Source organism: Pteropus vampyrus, unplaced genomic scaffold, assembly GCF_000151845.1.
Source record: "Pteropus vampyrus isolate Shadow unplaced genomic scaffold, Pvam_2.0 Scaffold8, whole genome shotgun sequence".
In the NCBI taxonomy this organism is placed as follows: Eukaryota; Metazoa; Chordata; class Mammalia; order Chiroptera; family Pteropodidae; genus Pteropus; species Pteropus vampyrus.
In genome coordinates this window covers 15,503,832-15,523,458 of record NW_011888789.1, presented here as the reverse complement: position 1 = coordinate 15,523,458, position 19,627 = coordinate 15,503,832, and the positions used below count along the sequence as shown (strand labels likewise).

Below are 19,627 nucleotides of genomic sequence, written 5' to 3'. Positions count from 1 at the left end.
AAAAAAAAAAAGACAGCAAAAACCTATAATAGATATCATAGAAGCTAACCAACATGCTACTAAAGATTCAGTGGATTAAGGAACAAATCAAAGAGGAAATAAAAAAATATCTTGAGACAAATGAAAATGGAAACACAACAATCCAAAATCTCTGCAACATAGCAAAAGCACTCCCAAGAGAAAAAGTCATAGTGACACAGGCCTACCTCAAGAAATCAGTAAAATCTAAAATAAACAATCTAACCATATACCCAAAAAAACTAGGAAAAAAAAAAAACAAACTAAGCCCAAAGTGAGTAGAAGGTAGGCATTAATAAAGATCAGAGCAGAAATAAATAAAAAAGACTTAAAAAAAAAAAAAAACAACTATAGAAACTAAGAACTGGTTCTTTGAAAAGATAAACAAAAGATAAACCTTTAGCTAGACTTATCGAGAAAGAGAAGGCCCAAATAAATAAGCCCAAATAAATAAAATCAGAAATGAAAGTGAAGTGACAACAAATACCGCAGGAATACAAAGGATTATAAGAGAACACTATGAACAAATCTATGCCAACGAATTTGACAACACAGAAGAAATGGATAAATTCTTAGAAACAGATAATCTTCCAAGACTGAATCAGGAAGAAGCACAACATTTGCACAGACCAATTACTGGAAACAAAATTCAATCACTAATCAAAAAGCTTCCAGTAAACAAAAGTTCAGGACCAGATAGAGTCACAGGTGAATTCTTACAGTAGTCAAAGAATAATCAATATCTAACCTTCTCAAACTACACTAAAAATTAAAGAGGAAGGAAAGCTCTCTTACTCATTCTACAAGGCCAGCATAACAGATACCAAAACCAGACAAAAACACTACAAAAGAAAAAGAAAAATTACAGGCCAATATCCCTGATGAACAGAGATGGAAAAATCCTTAACAAAACATTAGCAAACAGAATTCAGTAATACATCAAAAAGATCATACACCATGATCAAAGGAGATTCATTCTAGGGATGCAAGGATGGTTCAATATTCTCAAATCAATGTGATATACCACATAAACAAAATAAAAGGATAAAAATCATATGATTATATCAATAGGTGCAGAAAAAGCATTTGACAAAATTCAACATCTATTTATAATAAAAACTCATTAAAGTGGATATAGAAGGAACATACCCCGACATAAAATCAAGGCCATATAAGACAAATCCACAGCTAACATCATACTCAACAATGAAAAAATGAAAGCTTTTACTCTGAGATCAAGAACAAGATGCCCACTCTCACTACTCTTATTCAACACAGTATTGGAAGTCCTAGCCACGACAATAAGACAAAGAAAAGAGATAAAGGCATCCAAACTGCAAATGAAGAAGTAAAACTGTCACTACTAAACTATAAAAAATTCCACCAAAAAACTATTAGAACTAATATTCAGAATATTAATATTCAGAAATCTGTTGCATTTCTATGCACCAATAACAAGGTATCAGAAAGAGAAATTAAGAAAACAATCCTATTTACAACTGCAAAAAAAAAAAAAAAAAAACCTAAGAATAAATTTAACCAAGGCTGTAAAAAACTTATACTACGAAAACTACAAAACATTAATGAAAGAAACTGAAGATACAAATAAAGGGAAAGATGAACAGTGCTCATGGATCAGATGAATTAAATATTGTTAAATGTCCATACTACCCAAAGCAATCTACAGATTCAGTACAATTTCTATTAAAATGCCAATGGTATTTTTCACAGAACAAGAACAAATAATAGAACATATAAAACTTATATGGAACTACAAAAGACTCTGAATAGCGAAAAAAATCTTGAGAACAACACAACGAAAACAAAGTTGACGGTATCTAACTTCCTGATTTCAAACTATACTAATCAAAGCAGTATAGTACTGGCACAAAAACAGATACATAGAGAGCCAGAAATAAACCGATACTTACATGGTAAATTAATCTATGACAAAGAAGGCAAGAATATACAATGGGTAAAAGACAGTCTCTTTAACAAATGTTGTTGGGAAAACAGATAGACACAAAAAAAATGAAACTAGACCACTTTCTCACACTATATACAAAAATAAATTCAAAATGGTTAAAGACTTAAATGTAAGACCTGTCTGAAACCATAAAACTCCCAGAAGAAAACATGCAGTAAACTCTTTACATTGGTCTTAGCAATATTTTTTGGATATGTCTCCTTGGCAAAGGCAACACAAGTAAAACTAAAGAAATAATTTAGTTTACATAAACTAAAAAGCTTTTGCACAGTGAAGGAAACTATCCACAAAATGAAAAGCAACCTACTAAATGGGAGAGGATATTTTGCAAATGATATGTCCAATAAGAGGTTAATATCCAAAATATATAAAGAATTCATACAATTCAACATCAAAAAAAACCCCAAACAATCCAATTAAAAAGTGGGCAGAAGACCTGAACAGACATTTCTCTAAAGACATACAGATGAATGTCTTTCATCTGTATGGCTAACAGATACATGAAAAGGATACTCAGCATCACTAATTATTAGGCAAATGCAAATCAAAACCACAATGAAATATCACCTTGCACCTGTCAGAATGGCTATTATCAAAAAAAAAAAAAAAAAAGTGTTGGCGAGAATGTAAAGAGAACCCTCGTGCACTGTTGATGGGATTGCAAATTGGAAAGCAGTATGGCAGTTTCTCAAAAAATTAAAACTAGAACTACTCTACGGCCTAGCAATTCCACTTCTGGGTATTTATCTAAAGAAAATGAAAACAATAATTTAAAAAGATATATGCACCCCTATGTTCACTGCAGCACTTAACAATAACCAAGATATGGAAATAACCTAAGTGTCCATTAATAGATGACTGGATAAAGAAGATATGGCACATATACACAATGGAATATTACTTAGCCATAAAAAAACAACGAAATCTTGCCACTTGAGATATGAATGGACCTGCAGAATATTATGTTAAGTGAAATAAGTTGAGTAAAGACAAATACTATGATTTCACTTATTTGTGAAATTGTAAAAAACAAAACAAAGAAACAAAATGGAATAGGAACAAATTCATAGACAGAACAAACTAATGGTTGTTGCAGGGGTGAGGGGTGATAGGTGGTAAAGGGGAAGGGAATTAAGAAGTACAAATTTCCAGTTATAAAATGAGTCATGGGGATGTCATGTAAGCATAGTGAATAGAATCAATAATATTGTAATAACTATATACAGTAACATATAGTAACTAGTCTTACTGTGGTGACCACTTTAAAAGGGATATATAAATGTTGAATCATTATGTTGTACACCTGAAACTAATATAATATTGTATGTCAACTATAATTTTTTAAAAAGACACAATTTAGAAACAAAAGGTAAAGTAATAATTAGATTTTACCATCTACTGATTCTGTCTTAGAAAGTCAAGATGCAGATGAAGCGTTCTCAAACTTTTTGGTCTCAGGATCCCTTCACTGTTAAAATTACTCAGATTCAAAAGAACTTACTCGGATTCAAAAGAACTTTTGATATTTAATAAAGCCATTATGTTAATATAGATAATATTGTTTATGTAAAATAACTGTATTTCTAAAAAAATGAAAAGAGTGGCAATGTTTTACATTTTTGTGATTCAAATAATCTGGTTTAATAAAAGACAGCTGGGTTGTCATATTTATTTCTACAATAATTCATTATGGTTTTTAAACTAAAGTATATGAAGGAAATTCGGCTTTCCACAGATACACAGTTGGAAAAGAGAGGGCCCTGAAGACTCTGAGAGGGGTCAGTGAACCTGCAGTGTTTCTCAGACCACACTTTGAATTACTGATGTAGACCACAGAGAATGGGCTGTTTCTAAAGTTTCTGAGAAGACTAGTTTTTAATTTTTTTCCTGCTAAGGCAAAAGGAAAACAAACATTTCACTGAGGAATAACAAGGACATGTTACCATACTATGCTAGTTGATAAAGTAAAAATCCAATTGATTTTCATTTCTCTTACTATTTTAAAACTGGAAATCTGTGGCTAGGTAAGAAAGAGGTCATAACATATTTTATAGTAAATCATAACAAAGTATTTTTATCATACTACTAAGCCCTTCAATTTTGTGGTTGTTTTGTCTTGTATGACACCAAATTTCTCCTTTTCTCTTTCACCACCCAATTGCCAAAGGCCCTTTCTTTTTCTTTTGGCCTTTCCCTCTGCCAGAGATGTGTTTAGAAGACTGACCCTTTAAGTCAGCCTGCTCTTCACATAAGTCTGTCTCGAGAAATCATGCACCTGGCATTTGCATTATGTCTCTTTAAACTGAGCGCCTGGGAAGGGCACCAATTTCTTTAAATTCAGTATCAGTATCTTTTCTTGGTGCCGAGCCCTTTAAGATGATGCATTTACTTTGAAATTTGTTTCCTGCAGTTTATGGCCTAATCTCCTTTTTTTTGTTTTAAAAATGATTTCAGATTTTGAGTGAATTTCATCTTTTTTTTTGTGATTGCTCCAACTCATCCACAGGCCCCTTCATGAGTGTTCTGTCTTCCTCTGATTTTTTTCCTCAGTCTGCCTTTACTTGCCTCAAAGCACCCAGCAGGATGGGGATGGGACAGGTGTGTGGGATGTGGGGTTGGTGTTTTTCTTTTTTCACTCACAGTTATAGTTCACTTGGGGCAGTCTGTCCTCAAGTAATATTGAAGATATAGCTTTGATGATTCTCTGCCAAGAGAATTTTTCCTAGACATGAAGTTATTTCATGTCATGTGGGACGATTTTGGGGAAGTTGTTTATTACACAGTCTCCTTGGTCTGCAGCTACCCAGAAGTCTTAACACTATATTCTTAACTTTAAAAAGAGAATTATCAAATTTTTAAAAAATCAGATTTTAGTGAGTGGTCTTTTACCTGAAAGTCTCTTCTTGGAGCTGTTCTAACTGAGTTTGGAGCTGTAGATGCCTTCTTCCTGCTGGGCTGTTAGGGTCTTCTATAGAATCGGATTGATTAAGTCTTTCCATTAATACCTGATTCTCTGCCAACAGACTACTTTTCTCTTCTTGTAATGCTGCAACCTGTTAGAGTATAGAAAGACAGCAGTTATTTCTTCCAATTACATTGGTATTACCATAATCACCTGTGAATTAGCATTATAAATTAAAGCCTATTTTTAAAGAAGTCCAATCAACATCCACTTAAGACATTTCCATTATTTTGGAACAGGTAGAGTAATATGTAAGAGTAAGCAAGAATTCATTCTTTATTTTATATCTAAAAAGACAGTTCAATAAAGAAGATATATAGATGGCAACTAAGCACAAAAAGATACTTATGATTAGTCATTAGGAAAAGCAAATTAGAACCACTATGTTATTACAAATACCCTCTCACTAGAATGGCTAAAATTAAAAAGATCAGCTGTACCACGTGTGCAAATGGAAGCCTCATACACTTCTGGTGAGAATGTAAAATGTTTAAGAACTATGGAAAAGAGTTTTGTATTTTCAAAAAAATTAAACATGCAACTACCACATAACCCAGCCATTCAGCTCCTAGGTATTTATTTACTCAAGAGAAATAAAAGCACATGTCCACACAAAGACTTACAAAAAACGTTTATAATAGCTTCATTGGTAATAGAGAAAAACTAGAAACAACACAAATGTTCACTAACAGGTAAATGGATAAAATTTAAGATATCCATACAACAGAATATTATTTGGCAGTAAAAAAGAATTAACTATTGATACTGAAAACATGGATGACTTTCAAAATAATTAAAGAAATCAGACCAAAAAAATCAGTAAACACTGTATGATTCCTTTTACATATAATTACAGAAGATATAAGCCAATTTATAGTGACAGGAAGCAGAGTTTGGGACTGGAGAGGGATTACAAAGAGTCATGAGGAAACTTCTGGGGGTGATGGGTTCATTATATTGATTGTGGGGGTTTCATAATATGTCAACATGCATCAAAACTGTATAATTTAAATATGAGTAGTTTATTGTATGTCAGCTATATCTCAGTAAAGTTGTAAAAGCCAAAGTTGATTGCCATTTCTAATACTCCTCTCCATCCCTCATTTCCTTTTGAACTTGTTCTAGTTAGGCTATTGACCCACCATTCCACCAAAACTGCTCATGAGGATCTACTGACCTCCATGTCACTACCATCTATCAAGAACATGTGACAGAACTGATCACATCATCTTCCTCGTTGAAGCATTTTTTTCACTTGGTTTCCAGGTCACCTTACTCCTTTGGTTTCTGTACCAATTCACTGTTCTTACCTTCTCTTTCTCCTTAGTCAATTCTTCTTAATTTACCTGCCATTGAAGGACCTTGCAGTTTTTCTTTTCTAAATACAATGATGGCTTCCAGTTTCATGGCTGTAAATACCATCTATTCACTGACAATTCACACATTTCTATTTCTAGCCTGGAACCTTGAACTGGATATAATTTCCACTTGAATGTCTAATAGACATGTCAAATTTAAATTGTCCAAGTGGAACTCTTAATTACTCCCTACCCCTAGTGCTTCCACAGTCTTTCCCGTTTCAGTAAATAGTAACTCTACCCTTCCAGTTGCTCAGTCATAAGCCTTAATATCTTTCCATCAAACACACATCCAATCTGTCAGCAAATAACATTGGCTCTACCTTCAAACATATTTTGACCACTTCTTATCGGCCCTAAATTCTAATGATCTAAGCCAACATAATTTCTTGTCTGGATTACTGCAATGATCTCTTAATTACTCTCCCTGATTTGGCCCTCCCCTTTAGTCTATTCTCCACACAGCAGCCACAATAATCTATTAAAACAAAATTCAGATCACAAGACTACTTTGTTCAAAATCTTCCAATGGCCTCCCTTTACTTAAAGTCAAAATCTTTACAAAGGCTCATAAGGACTCTCCAGACTGATTTCCTCTTTCCACACTCCCTTCTATACCTGCCATCCTCATCTTTCTGTTCCTTGAAAATACCAGCCACACTCCCACCTCATGGCCTTGTGCTCAGCCTCTAATGCTCTTCCCCAGGAATCTGGGAGGCTTGCTCCTCTAACCTCTTTAGGATTTCGCTAACATGTCACTTCTCTAGTGCACCTATATTGACTACCCAATTTAAAACTAATAATTCGTACCACCCTTTACTCTCTATTCTACCTTCTCTGCTTTATTTATCTCTAGAATACTTGTGACCGTATAACAGGATATATTCTTATTTTTATTGTCTGTCTTCTTGACTAGAATGTAAGTACCTTGGAGGCAGGGATATTTTATCTATTTCTGTTTCCCCCATCTTCATTGTATCTACAGCAATTAGAACACTGGATGGTACATACTAGGTGCTCAGTAAATGTCTGTTGAATAAATAAATTAATCTGAAATGCCAGATCTGTAATTTGTGAGATTCCCATAAAAGCATGAGTCTTTTCTCAGAATAGAGTTGTGGCTCTATTCTATGCCACTGGTCTATTTCATTCATTTCTGCTCTTTCATTCTTTTTTTAAATAAATACTTAAGGCTTGAAAAATTTTAACAACTCATTTCTTTGATACTAATTTCTGACTTTAATTCTTTGGTCACAGAGCATAATCTACAGAAAACTGCATTTTCTTTGAAATTTTGATTGTTTTATAACCTGGTATGTGGTCAATTTATATGAAGGCTCAATGTGCAATGAAAATTTTTAATACTAGACTTATCAGAATAGCAAATGTTGCTAAAATATTTTAATCAATATATTTGTCAGAAACTTTTTTCAAAAACACAGAAAAAAGAGACTAATTAAAAATAATACATAAACCTGATTAGATAAAAAATCAAACAAGGCAAAAGGGCTTATAATGAAAAGCTAGTTTCTTGTTGAGTTTTTCCACTTCCAAAACTACTTTTAACTGTTCTTAATTTTACTGCTTTCAATTATTTCATCTCTCAAATAACATGCTATACACCACTATTCCTCGATTTCTCAACCTTCGAAATTATCTAGTGATTCTCCCTCTGACATGTTAAATTATAACAACTTATGCCACTCCTCCTTTCCACAAATATAGTTATATCACTATTCTCACTTCCTTCACTGGTCACCTCTGCAATTTTAAACAACAATTCATTGTCTCTTCATTCAATCACCCACCATTCATTCACTCATTCATATTCATTGTGTGGCTACTACATGCCAGGCACTGTTGCAGTTTTCTAGGTGCAAAGCATACCGTGATGAATAAAGCAGAGAAAGTTCTTATTCCTGTAGAACAGTCATATATTAAAAAAAAAAAAAAAAATCATAGTAAATATATAAACACAAAAATATTGACAGAGTGAATTAAATATGTGCAAAAACTAGAGTGAAAGGTGCTATGTAGAGGGTTAAAATAAGAATATGATAGACTACATAATTACTCTAGACTGGCTGACCATGGAAGGACGTCTCAAGGAGGCCTAATTTAGTACTTGGCACATCTAAGTGCCCAATAAATATTTTATGACAAATGATCAGGTGATTTTGAGCTGAAATTGGATGACAAGAAGAAGCCAGCCTTGTAATCCCGCTGCCCCACAGAAGTGGTTCTTGATTCCCTTCTTGGTAAGACAAGAACATTAGTGGGCCTATTCCTTCCTCATCGCTCCTGTCCTTTTCTAATTCTCTGCCTTTATCATCTGTACCGTTACTTTTACAACAACATTTCTCTGTAGGACAATTCTAAATGTTTAAAATCAATAGTTTTCATTATTACATTAAAGATCACATTATTTTTACTGTGTTATTACTGTTTTCTGCAGAGCTAAGTGTGTTACAGGGCTACCATTTTTCTTCTCATAACCTCTGCAACCCTGCCATTCACTCTTCAATCTGTCTAAAACAGGGATTGGTAAATATCTTTGTAAATTATCAAAGAGTGAATATCTTAGGCTTTGAGGCCATAGGTCTCTGTGACAAGTACTTAACTTTCATTATAGCATGAAAGCAGCCACAGCTTATATATCAATAAATGAGTGTGGCTGTGCTACAAATAAAATTTTATTTACAAAAACAGATGGCAAGCTACTGTTTGCCAATCCCAGTGCATAACTTTAATTTTATATTATCAAAGATAATATTTATATTCTGCTTGTAAAATTAATCAACTCTATTTACTTTTAAAACTTTAGCATTTGTGTATACTTAAATTCTAAAAATTGAAAAGTAATTAATAGCACATTATGACTAAATATTACTTACTACATAACCCAATAAATGTGCTATTCCATTTCCTCCTGAATGCATCCAAAGCGTCTAGTATAAAATAATATGAACTATGTGTACCCATTACCCAGCTCTAACGAGTATCAAAACATACCAATTACATTTAATCTGTACCGCTATCCTCTCCCCTCGCCTCCGATTTTGAGGTAAATCCCAATTTTATTTCTTATTTTCTTTATTTGTGAGATATTTCAACTTTATTCTATTGAACTTTTCATTTTGGCAATTCTATTTTTAACTTACTTAAGTGTTTCTTAACCTCTGATTTTTGTTTTTTAAAATAGCATCTTGTCCTTATTTAACAGATAGAATATCACTAATTTTACTGGAAGTATTTAATAAATTAAAAAGGAAAATTTCTTCTACTACCCCAAATTTCTCCATTTCTTCTAGGGTCAGTTGCCTGTTTATCTCAATCTTTTTATCTTTTGTTATGCAGATTTCCCTCTCATTTAAGAATCAGTCAACATCAAGGGGTAACTGGAAGTTATGCATTCATGGGCTTCACTTTAGGGATTTACCTACAAGAAGCTGGATTTCATGAAAGGACAAAATGAAAAGAACCTCACATTGCAAAACTAATAGTCTAACCTCTCTATACTTCTGTTTAATTTCTTTAGAAAAGAACCCTGTAATTGGAAAGCTGGCTATAAGTCAGTCTATATGCAATGGGTGACAGGGGTGATGGAGCTTAACTAGTCTACATGATACCTCTAGTTTTAGCCTTATTTCAGCCTTCCACGGTACCTGTGGTCTCTCTGGGGTTCTGCTACAGCAGCTCTTCCCTCACCCCCAGGTGTTCTTGGCCACTACATTCTGTACTCCTTTTAGTCCTTCAGCACTTTTCCAACCGTCTTTTGGCTTTCAGAGGTTGATGAGACTGGTGGTGTGCTGTTGTGAGCTATAACTAAGCTGACTTAAATGAACAGTCTTGTGAGCTGACTTGTAAACCATTAATAACTTGAAACTGGCCACTGTCAGACTTTTATACTATGAAATGAATACTAAAAATCAGGACTTTTCAAAATCTCCCTCATTCCTTTTGAGAGCTAGCACTGATATATCCCTCCTAATACAGGAAAGAGGCATAAGAACTACACGAATTGATTAAATATTAAAGCAGGTTGTATCCAGAGCTTGCTACGTGCTGCTAGACACAGGAACCTACAGGAAGATTCCTGCTGAGATTACTAACATCTACCTCCCCACGCCTTGAACGCTGCATTCCTATACCCCCAGTCCCCTCCCCCAAAGGAAAAAAACAAATATAAACACAATTCTTCAAACAACTGGGGTCTCATTCTCAGAATCTGAAAGGAGACCACGTCTCTGTCTCTGGAGAGTTATTCTTTCTCTAATAAACTTTCCTTTTGTCTCGACTCTGGCTTGTGCTTTTAATTCTTTCCTGCACGTGGTCAAGGACCCTCTCTTGGCAGGCATAGGGCCCAAGTCCCCACTTGGAAGACTCGCCCCATCCTGCATCACTCCTTTGTCTCATCTTTATCCCTCCTCTTTCTCTTCTTTTCCTGTAGTTTAATTTATTTATTGTAAATTTAATGGGGTTACCAAAGGACAGGAAATTAATATATTTGCTCAGCAAATAATCCACACAGCAGCCACAATAATCTATTAAAATCTGTTTTCCTTTTTTTCCTCTTTAATTAGGGTTGTATTAAAGTCAAACTGTACTGTATGGTAGTACACAGTACATTTGGTGGTATTTACAATGGTGCATTTCAAACAGTTGGTACATATAACGAGACCTCTTACCTGCATATCCAATTCATGGCATCTTTGAGCAATTTCTTCCTTTGCTGACAAAGCTTCATTTAGTTCCTCTGTAGTTTTCTTCAACTAGTTAGAAACAAAGAGATACAATAAACATTTCAAGATGAAGTGGCAACAATTAACAATTACATTTGTACAATATAGAATTAAACATTTTCCTCCTTTTCTTCCTGAGGGACAGAGAGAAATCAAGAATCCTTCTGCAAGTCAAAAGAAGGCACTTCTAACTCTGAATATCTTTTAGTCCAAAATCTTGTCATTTCTGTACTTTGGATTTGGTTCTTTTTCTCATATCAAGTTTTCTTACACATCTTTTATCTGGGATACCTGTTTCTTGGTAAATGTTGACTGTGTAATAACAGAAAATTTTATCTTAGTAAAATATGTATGTGCTGGAGGACAGGGGTTTCAACTGCTAAAATATATAGCTAGTATATTTCAATACAAGTTTTTTTAGTCATATTAAGCCTTTATGTTAATTTAGATATCATTTTTTAATAGTAGATTTTTGTATTGATTCTCAATACAAACCAAATATTCCCAAGTTGTGTCCCATTATTATATAAACTCTAACTATGAACAAGTGATTAATTATAATTAATCAATTGATTGATCACTTAATTTTAAAAAAGAAAAAAATGGTTTAAAATATAATTATATTGGCTTTTCGTTTCTTGTGACCAAACCACTGTTAATATAGATACAAAAAAAATGCATTCAGGGTAACTTCTTTAATACCAAACATCACAAAGGGAAAGACAATAACAACTTGGGTTAAAATTATAGCATGTCCAAAGATTTTCCTACAAAACACTTAGAAACCATGGGGAAGAAATGAAAGAAGATAAAGAGCACAAAGATATCTGTTCATGCTTTGGAATAGATGTCCCAGAACAGCTGGAACATAGAAGCTGACAATGTAACTAATAGTATTTTACTAAAAGCAATAATTAAAATCACAAAATAACATTTCCATTAAAACCATAAGACTATATCAGAGTTCCTTTAAAAATATAGTACTAGTTCCTTAGTGTATTTAAATACCTGCTAACAGATTGTTCACTTGCTCACAAAGATGAAGGGTAGAGGAGATATCTTCAATTGAAGAATAATGTGAAACAAAAAGTAAAATATCCTTTGTATCATAAATAAATCATAAAATTATTTATGCCAATGGAAAATGCATGCCATTTTCCAGGAATTTGTCTATTGTGTCAAATGTGGCATATAGAAAGATATCACTGATGGAAAAAGAAAAATGATGACTATAAAACTCAAATTACAATAAAGAAGTTAATTTATTTTAAAGTGGGTTATGCAATAATACTTTAATTACAAATTGCAAATTTAATTACAAATGTGTAATATCCATGAGTAAAGTGGCCTAAGTTCTTAAAATTTCAGGTAAAAAATAAAGAATTATATCAACATGTTCCATAAGCAATTTCAACTTAAACATCCTTTTCATTATCTAAAGTTTATCCTTTTCAATCTTTGCATGGATAAAAACAATGTGAAATTAGGTACCTGGCGATCAAGGTCAACATAGGCATCATTTCCAGCAGAGACAGGAGATTCTTTACTCATCAGCTGAAATTAAGATTTAAACGATTATAACTAAGAGGCAAAAGAGACATTCTAGGTAATATACTAATACAACAAACGTGGACGCCCAGCCACTACAAAATTATAAAAATTGAGGAGAGTTGGAGAGTGGAAGTATTTTCTTCCAGTCTTTTTCCTTTTCCCACTGTTACAGTTTAGTCCTTATCATCTCTGAAAAAAAAACCTAAGTATACCACCCTCTGAACACAATCTGTCATTCTAGGACTCTCATTCAATTATATCTGCATTATCTGTTCCTCAATTTCATTGAAGTGTCCAGGTCCTATACTTCTCTTTCTCCATTTTTTCATAGCCCATCATTCTTATATTCACTTTACTCCTTTCCTTGCTTAGACTCTAGTGAACATCATTGTTTTACCTGCCTAATTTGTCTTTCTTTTCTGCTTACAACATCATCTTATTTTAGGGAATCTCCCCTTCCCTACTTTAGCTTCTTTGGTGCATCATTTGTTCAATCAATTACCTTCTGTTTCTAGCCTAGATTTCATTGTCTATTACTTTGATGAATTTTGTCAATATAATCAATTCTCCCCTTACCTCATTTCCTTCTTCCTGGTAAAATCTTAATCCAAGATCAATCCTACTACCCATCTCTGCTGGCCATATACTCTGATTGCTAAATTCTGAGAGTAAAAAAAATTTTAAATCATAAAACACTAATAGTACATAGTTTCCAATCTCAACTGGGCCTTCAAAGTTGCCCAGAAAGTACAGTTAGGCTTCTCCAGTTAGCAGTCTCTTTATTCTCTTTAGAAATCATTCCAAACCTTTCCTATTTCTCAAACCTCACAAACTCCCCCACTCTCCTCATCAGAAAACCTTGCCTCCAGACAACAATTACCCCAATTTCCTTTATCTTAATCTACAAAATTGGCAACATTCATGCCCATTCTTTCCTTCTTCAATTTAGTTACAAGTGCTATGCTTCCTATCCAAGGCTAATCCCTCCACTTGTGTTCTGAACCCTGTCTCTTTCCGGCTTCTCATAGAACCTGCTCCATTTATTGTCTGTAGTCTTCTCATATCTCAAGTTTTATCTTCTCTTTCTTGTGGCTTCTTTCCAGTAGCATTGAAAGGTTAAAATACTATAATTTACTTGACTACCATTCCTATTTCTCCAAGGAAGATAACAAACACTTGAAAAGATGCTCAACATCATTAGCCTTTAGGGGAAATGCAAATAAGCCACAATGAGAAAACCACTTCACACCCACCAGGACTGCTATTATCAGAAAGATGAACAATAACAAAGGTTGGCAAGAAGGTGGAGAAATTAGAATCTTAGTGCATTGCTGGTAAGAATGTAAAATAGTACAGGACCTGTGGAAAACAGGCTGGTGCTTCCTCCAAAAGTTAAACATAGAATTGCAATATAACTCAGCAATTCAATTTCTGGGTACATACCTAAATGAATTAAGGTGTTTATAAAATACAAACCCTGTACACTCATGTTCATAGCAGTGTTATTTACAATAGCCAAAAGATGAGAAAAACCCAAATGTCCATCAACTGAATAAATAAATAAACAAAATGTGGTATATCCATACAATGGAATATTATTCAGCCATAAGAAGGAACAAAGTATTGATACATGCTACAACATAACCTTGAAAACATTAAGCTAAATGATAAAAGCCATACACAAAAGAGCATATGTCGTATGACTCCATCTAAATGATATATCCAGAATAGGGAAAGCCATACAGACAGAAAGCAGATTACTGGTGTCCAGGATCTGGAGAAAGGAAGAAATGAAGACTGACTGTTTAATGGGCACAGGGTTTCCCACTGTGGTGAAGAAAAAGTTCTGGAACTAAATAGTGATAATGTTTGCATGACATTATGAATGTACTAAAACGTCACTAATGGCAAATTTTATATGTATTCTACCACAATAAAAAAATAAAGACAAACAGAATGTGACTTAAAAATGTCTACCATCTTACAGAAGCTCTTCTTCAATCCCATAATTTTATCCAGTTACCCCCTGTCCTCCCTCTAAGTCCAATCAGTCACCAAGCCAATTGATTCAAATTCTGATAATTTTCAAACTGTCCACTTCTCTCCCCGCTGACTGCTATAACCAAGTTTGGGCTTCCATCATTCTTCACTGGATAATTATTAACATCTGTTAACTGCTCTCCCTTTTTCTAGCTTTGTTTTCCTCTAAACCATTCTTCTCATTATTACACAGATTGTCTCAGATACAGACTTCGATGTATTCTCTCCTCAAAATCTATTGATTGGCTCCCCAAATTCCAACTCTTTTAACAAAACTGCTAAATATCCTAATGATCTTATGTCTCCTGTTTCATCTCTAAGCACTCTCTACCTCACCACATCTGCTATAGGCATTCTTCTTTTCATCACTTCCAATATGCCATGCAGGCCTTGCTTTCTATTGCCTCCCGGACTTCACAAGAATTTTTGCTCCTTCCTTACCTCATCTCATCTTTAAGTGCTCAGTCTAGATGCTCCTTGTTTTGAGTAGTCTTCCCTAACACCCCAACCTTAGATACTCCCATATTTTTCTCATAATGGCACTTTTCATTTTGAATGCTCTGAATATATCTGAATTCCTTGTTTAGCCATTTCTCCCATGAGACTTATACTTTGTGAGCCAAGAGATCATGTCTACCTTTTTCATAGTTGTATCCATGACGCCTACCATAGCTCCTGGTGCATACCGGGTGCTCACTAAGTATTGGCTTAATGAATAAAAGGAATATGCACATAATAAATGTACAATCTATTCTTAAAATCTAATTGTACATACAATTTTATATATTGCTTAGTTCACTTGACATTTTAAATGCTTTCCTGTTGTCATAAGATACCTTTTTATTTACGAAATTTTATCGGGTACATAATATGTACCATAATTTAAACACTTGTATACCAATGGATATACATTGCTTTCACATATCTGTTAACATAAAATAGTTTGATAAACACAGTTGTACCCAATCTTAAGTCTGAATTTCTAAATAATTTTTTGGGAGTCACAGAATTAAAAATCACTTGGTCACAGATTTTAATTTAAAAAATATTACTGATTATAGATATGATATCTGTTGTTATAAAAAATTGGAAAATATATAAGAGTATAGAACATTCTACCATTTGGAGTTAACATTTTGGCAAATTTGTTTTTATTCATATTAATTTTTTTAACAGAAATGGGATTATGCTGTTCATGTGCTGTTTCCCTTTATATTATAAGCCTTCCCCTATGTTGTTATACATTTTTCAAAAATATACTTTAATGTCTACATAATATACCAATATACAATTGTATCATAATTTATGTATTCATTCTACTCCTGCTGGGCAGTTAGGTTATTTCTAACTTTTTAGTACTAGAACATAATGGTGAAATAAACAATCTTGAGGCAATACAGCACACAATGGTTATGGGTGTGAGCTCTGGACTCAGACTGCTTAGATCTGAGTTCTAACTCTGCTACTACTTCTGTATGAACTGGAACAAGCTACTCACCCTGCCTATGCCTCAGTTTCCTCTTTTATAAGATGGGGACAATAACAGTACATACCTCAAAAAATTGAAGTTAGTTTTTGTTATTTTTTATTGTGATAAAATATATATAACATAAAATTTGCCCTTTCAATATTTTAAGTATACATTTCAGTAGCATTAATTAAATTGTAGCAAATTTTAAATGAGTTAATAACTGTGATGTGCTTAGTAAGTACCAGTATATAGTGGGTATGCTAGATAAATGTTTGCTATTACTATTATTATATATCTTTGTATTTAAGATTTCCTTAGGATAAATTCCTAAAAGAGAAATTACAGGATCAATTACAATAAGGCAGAACTATTAATGGCCCCTTATTGATTTTGCATTTTTGCTTAATAACAGAATCCTCAAATTGTGGCTGGTTCTATGACCACCTGGCACAAATACCACATTCCCCAGTTACCATGTGAATGTGATACCTGGAACTTGAGAAGCCACAGCTCAAGCACTAGGTAGGAATTATGTATTAAGGATAGCAGACAATAAGCTACAAGAAAGCTGGGTTCCTGATGACTACAGAGCCAATCCAGGGCCACTTAAGAGTAAATTAAACTTATATCTTGCTTGGATGATCATCATTTTGATACTTTAACACTCATGACCTTATATCTGACATGATATAAAAGAGTATAACATTTTTTAAAAGATGTGCCAATTTACCCTCCTACCATCAGTGCTGACTGCCAACCTTATCGTTTTTTAAATTAAAAGCTATTCTTTTTTTGAAAGGTCCTGTGTAACCGAGAACTTGGCTAGCCTTTGTCCCCAGTTACTGGGAGATAGCCTCTAAATCTCTGGAATTTCCTTACTGACACGGAGTTATCTTTGTTATTTTTGGTGTACCTCTAGATAGTTTCAGCTAAGGAGATGACTCTAGTTGGGGCTGGCCATGGCAGAAAACCAACCATGTATTAGAGGGCTGGGGCTTTGAGCCATTTAATGTTAGCCTGGCATCAAGGGAGGAAAGGGGGCTGAAAATTGAGTGCAATCTCATGGCCAATGATTCAATCAATCATATCTACATAATGAAACCCTAATGAAAACTCTGGACATGAAAACTCAAGGTAACTTCTCTAGTTGATGATATTCTCCATATTATCACACATTAATGTGCTAGGAGGATGACATGTCTTAATTCCACAGGGAGGGGACAACAGAAAGTTTATATTTGGTACTGTCCTAGACTTCACTCTATGCATTGGAAATGGGGGTTCTTTTGCTGTAATAAAAATGACATCATTCCTGAGTTCTTAGTCATTCTAATGAATTACCAAAACTGAACAGGTAGTAGGAATCTCTGAATTTATAGTCAGAAGGTCAGATTAAAAAACGAACACACACTTTATCTTAATTCGCATGTGGCATTTTTCATTTTTTTTGTCTGTTATATTTTTTCTCTGATAATTGCATATTCATGTCCTATACTGTTTTCTAGTTCCCTTAACGGTTTCTTCCATTGCTTTTATGATTAAAAACATTCTCATATTCTGAGATCAACCAGTTATTAATCTATATTTTATTTTTACTTTTATAGTTTTATGTTTTACATTTGCTGGAGTTCAGGACATGCTATGCCAAAATATGGCACCTTGGCATATGAATACTTCAAGCTGAAGGAATTTAAGAAACAGTAGGCACAGGAAGGACTTTCTGACTTTCCCCTGAGGCAGGTCATAAAACCCTCCCAAGGGGTGCCCTTCTTATACTCAAAAGAAAAGGAGCATCGTTATCTCCGAAGACAGAGGGATGCTGAAAGAAATCTGAGTGAGCAGGGCTAGTTGTTTCCCCCAGTTTACTACACTTACTTAGCTCAAACCCTTTTTTGCCCTATCACAGTTTTCCAGGATTCTCCACTCTTCATCAAATATAGCATTAAAACACTCAGGTTTAAATATTATGGTCTTCATTTCTTTATGAAGGTTCTTGTATCATGTAAAACTTTTATTAAATAAATTTATATGTTTTTCTCTAATAGGTCTTTCGTTACAAAGGCCCCAGCAGAGAACTTGGAAGAGTAGAGGAAAAAAATATTTTTCCTCCTCTATAGTTTCAATATAAATATTCATCTAGAAATTGCTGTGGGCATAGCTGGAGTTGAAGACTCATATTCTGCCAAACAAGAAACCAATAGTTAAGTAAGAGGCAGACTGCTGGTTTAAGATAGAAATTATGTATAATGGCTTTAGGAATTAGTCTACTATTCTTGGTTCATGAGGGCATTTTTTTAAAAATTAAGAAGTCACTGAATATCTATACTTGCAAGATAATTGTTTAAGATTTATATAAAAATGAGAAATTTAAATGAGTATGATTTTCTTTAATAAAAATAAGACAAACTATATCATAAGTTTAAAGGAAAAATTCTCAAAAAAATGAGGAGAATCTTTTTTAAATTTCTACTTCTATTTAAACTTTTGCTTCTTTAATTTCTCACAAACTGTAAGCACAAAGCTCTAACATACCTCTTGAATGGCTGTCATGACAACATGTTGAACAGATTCTTCCATCATCATAATGGCCTGGATGTACTCTGAAAACAAGAACAATCTGTAATGTCACTGTTCAAGTAAAGATAGTCGAGGGAGTCAAGGCTACCACTTCATGAATTCTTATAAGTAGTTTCCAGTATTTTGTTTCTTCCTAGGCATTCTTTATACATGATTAAACATATGTGCCACAGATAAAAGCTGAAAAATCACAGTATTTATCTTTCCTTAATATATCACCACATCCACCCCAACCACTCCTTGTAAAGTTGAGGCTACAGCTAAAGGTCACACAAATACAAGATCTCACATATGTAACAAAATGAAATGGCAAAGCTTAAAGCCAGGGTGGAAAAAACTCCATATTACTCTTCTTAAAATCTAAAAAATATCTGACTTTCACATTCTTTGCTACATGTTAAAAAACTGGAGTCTGTGCTTTATTCTTATGTGACATCAAAGCACTGAATTGTATTCTTCCAACCTTAATATGTTCTATTACAGGAAGAAAAATCTTAAAAACTGATACCATAGTTAAAAAATATTAAATAATCCTGGGATTTAAAATAATAACCCACATGTCCAATAGGCTCAAGCATCAACTTCATCATTCGTACCCTCACCACTGCTGAAAAAGAGAAGGATCTTTTAACTGTCAGTAATAACAAAGTTGAAAAAAAAATCATTTCTTTCCTTCTAAAAAAGGTCCTGGAAGTAGTCTTCATTATTTTCAAATCCAACAATAGATGATGAAAGTGACATTAAGCATAAAAAAATCAACAGGCCAGCTGGATTCCAACAAATACAGTAAATTTGTTTTAATACGAAATATTTTAAAGGGTAAAATAATTAGGAAATTTATCCTCAACCTGCCATACTTCCAAAAAAGAAATACCAAGAACTTGTCTCAGCACTGCAAGTATTATATGAAGGAGTCTTACT

At 33.7% G+C, this 19,627-nt stretch overlaps 1 protein-coding gene across 2 annotated transcripts in view; it reads right to left on the bottom strand.

Moving 5' to 3' along the window:
* The window catches only part of LOC105300628 (hook microtubule tethering protein 3), a 64,625-nt gene extending 45,842 nt beyond the window's left edge, over window positions 1–18,783 (bottom strand). The window contains exons 1-4 of one of the 2 annotated variants that reach the window (XM_023519841.1): window positions 18,662–18,783; window positions 12,559–12,621; window positions 11,014–11,097; window positions 4,895–5,058 (exon numbers count right to left, since the gene is read on the bottom strand). In XM_023519841.1, coding sequence (XP_023375609.1) covers window positions 4,895–5,058; window positions 11,014–11,097; window positions 12,559–12,621; window positions 18,662–18,712 — 362 coding nt within the window. In that variant the 5' untranslated portion in view covers window positions 18,713–18,783. The remainder of the gene's footprint in view (window positions 1–4,894; window positions 5,059–11,013; window positions 11,098–12,558; window positions 12,622–18,661) is intronic. The other variant, XM_011372938.2, reaches the window with a different exon arrangement.
* Window positions 18,784–19,627: the final 844 nt, after the last annotated feature.